At 41.6% G+C, this 11,813-nt stretch overlaps 1 protein-coding gene across 1 annotated transcript; it reads left to right on the forward strand.

The window, feature by feature from the left end:
* The first annotated feature begins 816 nt into the window (after positions 1-816).
* Positions 817-10,723, forward strand: syt4 (synaptotagmin IV). Its single transcript, XM_061959261.1, has 5 exons — positions 817-1,054; positions 6,697-7,280; positions 7,348-7,671; positions 8,925-9,045; positions 9,397-10,723. The coding sequence occupies exons 1-5, from the start codon at positions 1,018-1,020 to the stop codon at positions 9,714-9,716; spliced, it is 1,386 nt and encodes a 461-aa protein (XP_061815245.1). The 5' UTR covers positions 817-1,017; the 3' UTR covers positions 9,717-10,723.
* Positions 10,724-11,813: the final 1,090 nt, after the last annotated feature.

The raw sequence follows: 11,813 nt of genomic DNA on the forward strand, positions 1-11,813 counted from the left end.
AAACGGTAGGATTTCTAACAATTAAGAAGGTTTGTGTCATGTTTGTCCTTCGACAGAAACCATAGTAAAACAAATGTTGTTTTTTTTTCATCTTTTTCCATTTTCACACATCTTTGAAAAAGCTCCAGGGAGCCACTCGGGCGACGCTAAAGAGCCTCATGAATCTCTCGGGCCGCGGGTTGCTGACCCCCGGGATATGCTGATAGGCATTACTAAATTGGCCCTAGTGTGTGAATGTGAATGTGAATGTTGTCTATCTGTGTTGGCCCTGCGATGAGGTGGCGACTTGTCCTGCCTTCCGCCCGAATGCAGCTGGGATAGGCTCCAGCCCTCCTGCAACCTCAAGAGGGACAGTCGGTAGATAATGGATGGATGGATGGATGGATGGAACTTTTGTTTTAACTCGGGAGGAACAAACACAAACATTGCAACAAAGGCTTTGGAATTTTCCATGATTTAAAATACAAAACGCTGCATTTTACTTTCTGAACACCAGATGTCAGCATAGCAATATTTGACAGTGTATGTACGGCTGTCCAGATGCACTTTCCCGCTTTTTCAAGCATGTTCTTTAAACCAAATCAAATATTGCCATGGTTACTGAGTGTACCAACACATTTTTATCAGAGATGTACGCTCCTTCCGAAAATGCATTGGTCCATCTGCAGATTGATGCTTGGCAGCCCTTACGTCACGACTGCGTCAGCACACCGATGAGCTCAGCACATTAGGGAGGGAGGGGTGAGCGTGTGGGTGAAGATGAGGGAGGGTGGGGTGTGGGTGTCGCCACCTCTGTGCAAAAACACACACACACACACACACACACACACACACACACACACACACACACACACACACACACACACACACACAGAGGAAAAGCAGTAGTGGAGAGAGACCAAACAACCTTCTCCATCCCGGGTACTTCCAGCTTCCAGCATCCATCCTCTTCTTCCTCATCATTAGTGGAATCCAACGTGTGGTACTTCGGAGCCATCAGAACCTCAAACAGCATCCATGGCTCCAACGATGCTGGAGGACAGAGCCCAGCCCGGTGAGTCTAGAATCTTTTGCTGCCCAGAGTTATCATGAATTCATCTCATGTAGCACATTTTCTTTGTACTTCAAAATGGCTGCTGTGTTTGGGTCAAGCTTTCTTTTTATGTTGTGTGTTTTTCATAAAGCCTATTATACTATTGGCAATAACATCTTTATTGCTGTATTCTGCTGGCTTTATTTTTGTAATGTACTTTAGAGTTTTCTCATTCTAGCCCTCACACTGCCTGTTGTCACCCACAAAACATCCAAGTAGTCTTCTGTAGATGCCTGCTTGTCATGTCATAAATGCCATATTAGTGAGTTGATGTTGTTGTCCGCAGTAACAACTAAGCTACACACACTAGGGCGGGGCAGCTGATCAACGCACATTAAGACCAGTTGGCCATTAAATAAATGTTACATTACACATATTTTCAAAAAGAGCGGCAGTCGCTCTGTTTCTTTCTCTCCTCGTTTGGCTCTTTTTGGCTGAAGAAAAGCAGGAAAAAAGACCTGCACAGATACTTTATAGCCCTCATTGCAATGGAGCCGTCAGGCCTGCAAGGCGTTAAACTGTTGAGTCACACTTAGACACAAAAGCTACAGCATTCTGGTCCCCGGTCGACAATCCGAGCGAAGTACCGTGGACAAGAATGAAAGTGTATCTGATCAGAATAATGATGTTAAACATCCAAATAGTCCCCTCAGTGGCACAGCATCAACACTAAAAACAGCATCAATCTCATTTTGGGTGTTTCATAACATACCGTTTGCTCTTTTGCTATCGGGTGAAAAAGTCCAAAAACACAACTTAGACTTAGACAAACTTTATTGATCCACAAGGGAAATTGTTCCACACAGTAGCTCAGTTTACAAAGGATGGAAAGGATAATGCAGGTATTAGGTAGACTAAAAATGTACCATAGTAGCAATATAAAATATAACATATATGTAATATTTACATATTATATATTCAGTATATAATATATACTGATATATTATTATATTATATTTGCATATAATATATACAATGTAACAGCTGCAGCAAAAAAAACAAAAAAACAACAAAAAATAGGGCAGCATAAAAGAGAGAGTAGATCCAGCAGAAAATATACATTAGGTCCTGTCATGGCATTTGTTGTTTCTTTTGAATTACTGAACCTCCTCAGGAGTGTCTTGTTGGATTTAATCCTGCACAAGACGACACAAAGATGTTGCACGCAGTAGGGGAAGAACACAGGGCTCGTATTACCAATACCGACAATTTTCAAGAGAATTGAATGAAACCAGTATTTCTATCACCATATTAACATATTGAATGCAACAATACAGTGTGACAGCTTCATACCTTTTTCAAACTTTTCACTTTTTGTGCACTAATCAATGTTAACAAAAACTGCTCATTATGGGGATATCAAGAAAAAGAAAATACTTCAATTACAGTAAAAATGTTTTCTAAATACTTTTCCATCGCATCTCATTTTTTTTATGAAACTGAAAACCATACCTTTTATTTGAATCCCATGCGCCTATGTTTTCCAGGAAGCAGCTGTTACATTGTCAAAGTCCTCCTTATTTTCTTTCAGTTATAAAAGTCTGTCAGCTGCTTTGTAATGTTGTTTCGCAACTAAGATCCCACCCACCGTAGTTAAAGTTAAACCACTGATAGTCACACACACACTAGGTGTGGTGAAATTAACCTCTGCATTTGACCCATCCCCTCGTTCCACCCCCTGGGAGGTGAGGGGAGCAGTTAGCAGCAGCGGGGGCCGCACTCGGGAATCACTTTAATAATAATAATAATAATAATTCATTTTATTTATAAGGCGCCTTTCTGTGCACTCAAGGACACCGTACAACAATAAAATCAAATTGGATAAAAAAACAACAACAGCAACAAAGAAAAGATGATTACAATGAATAAGCAGTCAGGAATAGGTGTGTTTTGAGTCTTGATTTGAAGAGGGATATTGAATCTAAGTTGCGAAGGTCTTTGGTGAATTAACCCCCAATTCCAACTCTTGATGCTGAGTGCCAAGCAGGGAGGTAATGGGTCCCATTTGTATAGTCTTTGGTATGACTCGGCCGGGGTTTGAACTCACGACCTACCGATCTCAGATCAGACACTCTAACCACAAGGCCACTGAGCAGGTTTTGTTAGCTGTGCTTTGTTATTGACAGATGGCAGACACTAGCACCTGTTAACTAACGTACGCCCACACCACTTCTTGGTGGGGAAGAGAAGCAACACCCCTCTCTGTATCCTGTGTTTGTATTTGATTGTCCATTAAGTAATAATAATGATGCCACTTTAACAGTAATAACATAACGTTGGCCACATACTGACAGAAACGACCGCATGTTCTTAGCACACTCAGGAAGAACACTTACTTGCGCACTTAAGCTGAGAGGAAAGACTCGCAGCAGCCTCCTCAAAGGTTTCCATACCCTGTATAGAGGCAAGTGCCGTCAGCGCTGAGCAAAGTGCACCAAGAGTGTCACGCACTAAGCCAAGAAGAGACTCACAGTACCCTCATTTTTTAGGTTTCCGCTTTGTATTTGATCAAGAAATTAGCAAATTTTAAGATTTTTATTTCAGAAAATGTTAAAAAAACGGTTGGAAACATAAGGAAAAAACATTTGTAACAGTTATTTCTTTAATATTTAGTTCATCTTATCATTATTGTTTTGTCATCATAAGTGAAGCTCTGCCTCACCTGCCCTCCCCTAACCACAACAATCTAACACAATATAACATCCATCCATCCATTTTCTACTGCTGGTCCCTCTCGGGGTCGCGGGGGTGGATGCAGCCTATCCCAGCTGCCCCCATCTCATCGCAGACAAAATATAACAATATCAACAGAATAATTTGTTATTAGCAGTTTAGCATTTGCTTCCCCACTAATTTACAGCTTTTTGATTAAAACATACATATATTTTTTTCGGCTAGCCAATAACAGTGATCTACTTTATTCCCTTTAATTAGATACAATTGTAAAATTATATTGGCTCTCAATCAAATTATTTGGATTTCTCCGCATAAAACCCTCCTTTTTTGTAAACAATATAACTTATGAATATTAGCTGTCAAAAATAGAGTTAACACATGTATTAATCACAACAAATTATTGCAATAATCATGTGTATTTGCAGATTAATCACGCAATATATTTTGACCGTCCATGCTCCTTTACTTTAAACATGGATGATTGCCTGAAATGTGGCGCCGGTTGTTACACGGCCAGTGATACGTACAATGTATACATCAGTTTGAGACTTTGACCGGTGTTCTCGCTGGCAAATTATATGTAAAAATGCACCCTGACTGGACTTTAGATACAACTGTAAAAGGTTTTGAGCAAATAAATGACATGCATTCAAGTAAAACATTTAAAACATTTTCCATTTGACATTTTTACACTAAAACTGCATTTGTGTCCAAATATTCTGTTCTTTTTTATAAAGTTGGTTTAAAATATGCGAGGGAGTAAATACCTGTTAAAAATGTAGACTATTCAACATTCAAGAGTGTGCTCAATCTGATTAAAAATTATCTTTTGACAGCACTGATGAATATGTTAGAATTATACATACCGTATTTTTCGGACTATAAGTCGCAGTTTTTTTCATAGTTTGGCCGGGGGTGCGACTTATACTCAGGAGCGATTTATGCGTGAAATTAGTAACACATTACCGTAAAATATCAAATAATATTATTTAGCTCATTCACCTAAGAGACTAGAGGTTGGGATTTAGCGAATAAGAGTGACAGATTGTTTGGTAAACGTATATATCATGTTATATATGTTATAGTTATTTGAATGACTCTTACCATAATATGTTACGTTAACATACCAGGCACCTTCTCAGTTGGTTATTTATGCCTCATATAACGTACACTTATTCAGCCTGTTGTTCACTATTCTTTTTTTATTTTAAATTGCCTTTCAAATGTCTATTCTTGGTGTTGGGTTTTATCAAATAAATTTCCCCCAAAAATGCGACTTATACTCCAGTGCGACTTATATATGTTTTTTTCTTTATTTATTATGCATTTTCGGCCGGTGCGACTTATACTCCGGAGCCACTTACTCAGTGGCCTAGTGGTTAGAGTGTCCGTCCTGAGATCGGTAGGTTGTGAGTTCAAACCCCGGCCGAGTCATACCAAAGACTATAAAAATGGGACCCATTACCTCCCTGCTTGGCACTCAGCATCAAGGGTTGGAATTGGGGGTTAAATCACCAAAATGATTCCCGGGCGCGGCCACCGCTGCTGCCCACTGCTCCCCTCACCTCCCAGGGGGTGATCAAGGGTGATGGGTCAAATGCAGAGAATAATTTCGCCACACCTAGTGTGTGTGTGACAATCATTGGTACTTTAACTTTAACTTTAACTTATACTCCGAAAAATACGGTATATATTTGAACAACGCAACAAAAAAAATTATATTTATGAAAATTAAACACAGATGGAAACTGAAAATATTATTCTCTTCATGCTTGTCTTGATTCGACACGACACTACTCTGTTATTGATAATATTGATATTTGTATAAATCCCTGCACCTCTAACACACAGGACTTGAATGGCACCATAAACAGAAATCCCAATTCGACAATAAATACGTCAATAATGAATAAAGCAAAATTAGTCCTGGAAAATAAATACTCCATATTCTCTACTGCTCGCTAGTGTTACCATATTTGAATGTAGAGATACAGTATATGGAAATAACTACAAAGTACACTTTATTCTCTAATCGTTTTTATTGTATAATTCTAAAGGTCAGTTAGAATAATACATTACATTTGCTATCGATAACCTTTAAACACTATTTTAATTGAATCAAAATAATTCAAATTCAATGACTTAGTGCGTTCGCAAACAGCTGAAGTGATGCACAAATCAAAGTATAACGTTCTACCCAAAATTGTACAACAATTCTTTTGAACAAAAAAAGAGAAATATAACCTTAGAGAAAAATGTAACTTAAAACATTTGTATGCACGTACAACACTTAAGACCTTAAGTATGTCACTATGTGGAATTAAATTATGGAATGGATTAAGCAAATAAATCAAACTAACTACTATTATGATCCAGTTAAAGCAACAAGAACAAGAATACTGACAAACATTTTAAACTTTGTTGAACAATTAGATAATCTTGTTTATTTTATTATGTGAATTACAGCTTATTTAACTATTTATTGAGAACGTTAGTATTTATTATGTTTGGATTTAAATTGTGTACTATTTGAGAACAGGAAGTGAATAAATGGGTTAGTAATTGCTATAAAATGGAAAATGGACATGTTGTAATGAAAAACTGTAATTATGCGATGTATCATATTGAAACTGTATGCATGTTCAAAATAAACTTAAAGCAAAACCCACGTTTGGACAGGTAAAGGTTTCACATTGTTCTGTGAAACTACTGAAATACATGACCAGCCACCTTACTTAGCCTTAAATCATTGCTGCTGGACAGTCAAACCAGTCCCACATTCCAAATCACTTGGATTTGATTTTGTATTGTATATGCTTTATTTTGTTAACTGTTACTTTTACTGCATTGTATAGAATGGTTTTATGTATTTTGTGTGGGACTCCATTGTTCATTGCAATTATTACCCCTTTTGTGCTGTTCTACAGTCACGGTCCCAGCAGGTGTTGCAGTGGTGAGCGTCTTCGGACTCGTCTTCACCGCTTCGGCCTTTGCATGGATCTGCTGCCAGCGCAAAAACACCAAAAGCCAAAAGACGCCCCCGTACAAGTTTGTGCACATGCTCAAAGGGGTGGACATCTACCCCGAGAGCCTCAGCAGCAAGAAAAAGTTTGCTGCATCTGCCGCCGCGCTGGCCAAAGAAGCTAGCAAAACGGACGTGAATGGAAACCTGCCGCCAAGCCCCAAGCTGAGCCCAGACGGGTCCAGGGCGGACCTCCATCTGGACCTGGAGAAACGAGACCTAAACGGCAACTTCACCACCAAACCCTTCCACCACCACAAGGTGCGCAGCTCCCCTGACCTGGAGCTGCCCTCACCACACACCGGTTTCACCCAGCCTGGTGTGACAGACCACCGGGACGCCCCTTCGCCGTCCAGCACCCTCACCAGCCAGGCACCTACTCCGTCTGTGGACAAGTCCCAGGTGGAGGACCGGGAGGGAAGGCTTGGGACCCTCCACTTTGCCTTGGAGTACCAACCAGAGAAGAAGGCCTTCATTGTCCATATTAAGGTATCTTCAAGTCCATTCTCCTACTTTTTGTACAAAAAATTGCCTGACTGATTGATTTTCAATCCAGGAAGCCCATGGCCTGAGTCCGACTGATGAGCAGTCGCTGACCTCTGACCCTTACATCAAGCTGACGCTGCTGCCGGAGAAGAAGCACCGGGTGAAGACCAGAGTCCTGAGGAAGACGCTGGACCCAATGTTTGATGAGACATTCAGCTTCTACGGGATCTCGCTGGCCAGAGTGTCGGAACTGGCCCTCCAGTTCATGGTGCTGAGCTTTGACAGGTTTTCCCGGGACGAGGTCATCGGCGAGACGCTGGTGCCACTGTCAGGAATCGACCTGTCTGAGGGCCGCGTGCTGATGAGCCGGGAAATCATCAAGAGAAATATCAAGGTGAGCACCAGAGCAAGTATTTATCTGTCATTCTACTCCCATCCACGAGGGGGCATGTTTTGGGACCATACAGGGGTGTCCAAAGTGAGGCTTTCGGACCATTTTCAGACCGCAACTTGTATTTTTGTTAGCTCTCAGAATCTTGTAAAGACAAAAGGAAATCACTATTAACACAGTATATATTATTAGATCATTTACTAACACACTACAGTAATTTGCTTTGTCACAAGACTAAGATGTGGATGTTTTGTTCAGACCTACATTGGATTGGTTTTAGCATATTTGATGCACAAAATGTATCAAACTGACCCCTACTGCATTATGATAATATAGCACAGCCATCAGCTTTTTTCAATATATTATCAAAGCCATGATTCTCAACTACCGTGCTGTGGCACATTTGTGTGGAAATTATCCCATTCCAGCAAAATGACCAGAAAATGTACCTTTGTTAATCTATCTATTGTAGCGATGTGATAGGCAGAACAATGATGACATGCTCTTCCATTAGAAAGTGCATAACTAACCAGGGCGTATACTTTCTAAAGCACTTTTGTTTGGTGGTGTGCTGTGAGATTTCCCGAATGTAAAATATGTGCCTTGTGCATTGGAAACACTACACTAAAGTGCACTTCCAGAGTGCAAGGGAATAGGAGACTCCATATTACAATCCCAAGGGTGTATTGAATTGACAGAGTGATACCTCCATTGATCAGTTGTCGGCTGGTCGGTACGGTTTAGTTCCAGTATGATGTTTCTCGAACCACAAACACCTCATAGATTCTGTCGAGCTCCTAAACGTGCCGTGTTATAATAAAATATTTGTAATTAGAGAGTACAAACAGTGTCAGAGGGGAATATGAGCTGTATTATGTTTAAAGCTTCTGATATGATCCAAGGCTTCAGGGAGAACTGCGAAATGTGTCTGGTGGGATAGCTCTTTTCTTCTAAATCAGTGGTTGGCAAACTTTTTTTCACCAAGTACCACCTCAGAAAACACTTGGCTCTCCAAGTACCACCAAAATGACCAACATTAGAATACAGTGGTGCAGTAGGCCTAAATATTCACTAGAAACAAGGCAGTGGTGTTTATTTAACAAGTACATTAAATACTTTGGCCACTGTAACATTACACACAGTTCGAACAGTAACACTGTGTTTGAATATTTAATTAAGTGATTCTTTGGCGTACTTCTAGCTAAAGCCACGGTTTGAGAAACTCTGCAGCAAGTCTTATCTTGTTGTCCACACAGATGTCCTCTGGCCGAGGCGAACTGCTCCTCTCCTTGTGCTACCAGTCCACCACCAACACTCTGACTGTGGTCGTCCTCAAGGCCCGTCACCTGCCCAAGACTGACAACAACGGACCCACAGGTGCGCTCGCTGTGACTTTATAGCCTTGAATGAAAAAGATCCAAACTGGGGTTCATTGGTGTAGAACGAGGATGCTGGGTTGCCGTAGTAACACCAGCAGTGCAGAGCTGTAATCATATCGGGTTGTGGTCGAGAGCACTTATGTGACACACACACACACACACACACACACACACACACACGTGTACACACACACACACACACACACACATCATTAGGAACATCCATGTGTGTCCTATTGATCGCCGTATTGATCCTCTTAAAGAATCGCTTGAGTCTGCAAGCGCTGCAGGACAAACACCATTTTATTGATTCCCTGACGTCCTTCTTGTCTTGCTCCTTCCGTCATAGATCCGTACGTAAAAGTCAACCTTTACCACGGAAAGAAGCGGGTGTGTAAAAAGAAGACCCACGTGAAGAAGTACGCCCCCAACCCCGTCTTCAACGAGCCCTTCACCTTTGACCTGCCCTCCGAAGAGGGGTTGAGAGACACCAGCGTGGAGCTGCTGCTGATGGACTCTGATGAGGGCAAATCCCGCCGCCTGAAGCCGGTACTCGGGCGCCTGGCGATGGGTACGTCTGCAGCAGGCACTGCTGGCGAGCACTGGCGGGAGATCTGCGAGCACCCGCGCCGCCAGATCGCCAAGTGGCACGCCATGTCGGAGGATTAATATGCCGGATGTCCCATCTGGCGCAACCAATAGTGCGACTGAATGAAGGTGGGCGGGATTTAGCGTCCTGCTTAGCCTGTACCCATTGGACGTAAAGGAGGGGAGGGGACTGAAATGATGTCATTAATCAATAAATCACTCATCTTTGAAGTTATAGGTGTAAAGGGTAGGGGTGTGTCCATCATAGCCATAGGAGCCCACAGACTGTCGCCAACATCAGCTGGCTATCACTCACCTGGCAGGTCGTCATGGTAACCGTGTGCTTCTCTTTCTTCCTCTTAAATCGAAAGCCGTTAAGAAAATGTGCATTATTGGCAAGACCGGAAAAATATGTAGATTTGATTGATTTATTATTTTCTACTCTTCTGGGTGGACTTGTTGAACGTGTTTCGTAAGTATATTTGGTATTCATATAGCGTTAAATCGTGAACCTAAATTTGAGCGAGGATTGCAGCAGACCATGCATTTTTTGTTTTTGACGCGTCAAATTTGAGAATGTGCAAATGATTGCGTGTGTGTGTGTGTGTGTGTGTGTGTGTGTGTGTGTGTGTGTGTGTGTGTGTGTGTGTGTGCGTGTGTGCGTGTGTATGTGTACAATGTTTACTCTGTGTTGTGTCCCCTCTACTGTGAGCACAAAGACAGCCGAAATGTAAGTGTAAGTACCCGCAAATTAAATACAGCAAGAGAAGAGAACCAGTTTGTCTTTATTTCTCTAAAAAGCGCCATTTATATTCCAAATAATGTTCTCCCAGTTGGTCTTGAAATGAAAACCTTCTTGGGTTCAACATGATAACTAGTGAAGGCAGACCAACACAACATGAATAATAAATAAAAGAACCCTGTGGGGATGACATCATCACATGCTGTCTGCGGAGACGATGGATGAAGTCACCATCATTTAATTTAATGTTGACTCCGTGTTGCCAGTGTGTTGACTTTGACTGCAATTGACCCACAATGCACAGCAGCAGTTCTTCATGAAATGCCATTAAAGGGACTTTAATACGTTCCGAGCCGTATTCAATTTGTCTGTGCGCTCCAACGGCAAAGCGTTTAACTTGTTTGTCTGCAGAAAGTTCTCCAGACCCACGGAGGGGATGAGTCATCATGGAAATGGTAGACAATTTAAAGCATCCCCACACCCACATTGCACAGGCGCCCCTGACCCTCGTTTTTCATAGCGGCATCCGCCATCCATCCAGGCGATGTCGCACGGGCCCACAACGCACTAATTAACTGGATTTAATGGAAGCTCATATGTCAGCTGTGTGAGTGCAGGAAGAAATGGATTATCGGCTTGGGAATGAGTCTTGCACTGCTTAATGAGAGCCAGTAAAATAGGTTGGAAGCTTCCGGAAGCTGAACAAATGAGAGTGTATTTGCAGACATTAGAAGGATTATGTACATTTGTTACATATCTTTGAAAATGAGTGATAGTGGTCTGTTTTTATTGGTCTACGGCGCATAACTGTCAACCCTTCTGTTTTCCCCGGGGAAACTTCCCCTATTGTCCCATTCTTCTTGTTCTCGCATTTTTAATGTCCATAGGAAAACAAATCCTCTCCTGTTCTGTCGGCGGCCAGAGCAGGACAGCTTAATAAAGCACTCAATAAACATACAGTAAAAAGTCAGACCTTCAAAATAAAAGCACGCCAGTAAAACACGGCGGAGGTTGCACGCACAATAGGAGGGTAGCATCTGACGTCATATCCGTTTTTCTTCTGTGCGGCTTAATTAACACGATGGTCAAGCGGCTTGAGTGTTGCATTAAAAGAAGTGAGAGTGAGTGTACAGTTTGAGCAGAAAATATCGTATTGCTGTTCTGTTCTTGGGTGTTCCTGTCGTTCAAATAGAAAGATATGAAAGAGCTTTCGTAGAGTCCCGAATAAAGTTGTTCATAAAGGTAATAAAGTCAGGAAAAAACTAAAGTGCGTTGAAGGAAATGGCTCTTAAAAATATCACTGTCATCATCTTGTGGAATACATCCGGGCTGCTTGTGTCTGCAGTGATCACTTTGTAAAACGTTTGTTTGAACATTTGATTTGTTTGAGAAACGTTCTGTGATGCAATCGAGTTTATTCTCTACTAGATTAGTAG

This window comes from Nerophis lumbriciformis, linkage group LG05 (assembly GCF_033978685.3).
Source record: "Nerophis lumbriciformis linkage group LG05, RoL_Nlum_v2.1, whole genome shotgun sequence".
Classification (NCBI taxonomy): domain Eukaryota; kingdom Metazoa; phylum Chordata; class Actinopteri; order Syngnathiformes; family Syngnathidae; genus Nerophis; species Nerophis lumbriciformis.

Excerpts from the sequence above, each read along its gene's own strand:
- syt4 (XM_061959261.1), top strand. The coding sequence starts at position 1,018 with ATGGCTCCAACGATGCTGGAGGACAGAGCCCAGCCCG. Across the intron at positions 1,055-6,696 it reads GGAGGACAGAGCCCAGCCCG|TCACGGTCCCAGCAGGTGTT; the intron begins GTGAGTCTAGAA and ends GCTGTTCTACAG. Across the intron at positions 9,046-9,396 it reads TGACAACAACGGACCCACAG|ATCCGTACGTAAAAGTCAAC; the intron begins GTGCGCTCGCTG and ends CTTCCGTCATAG.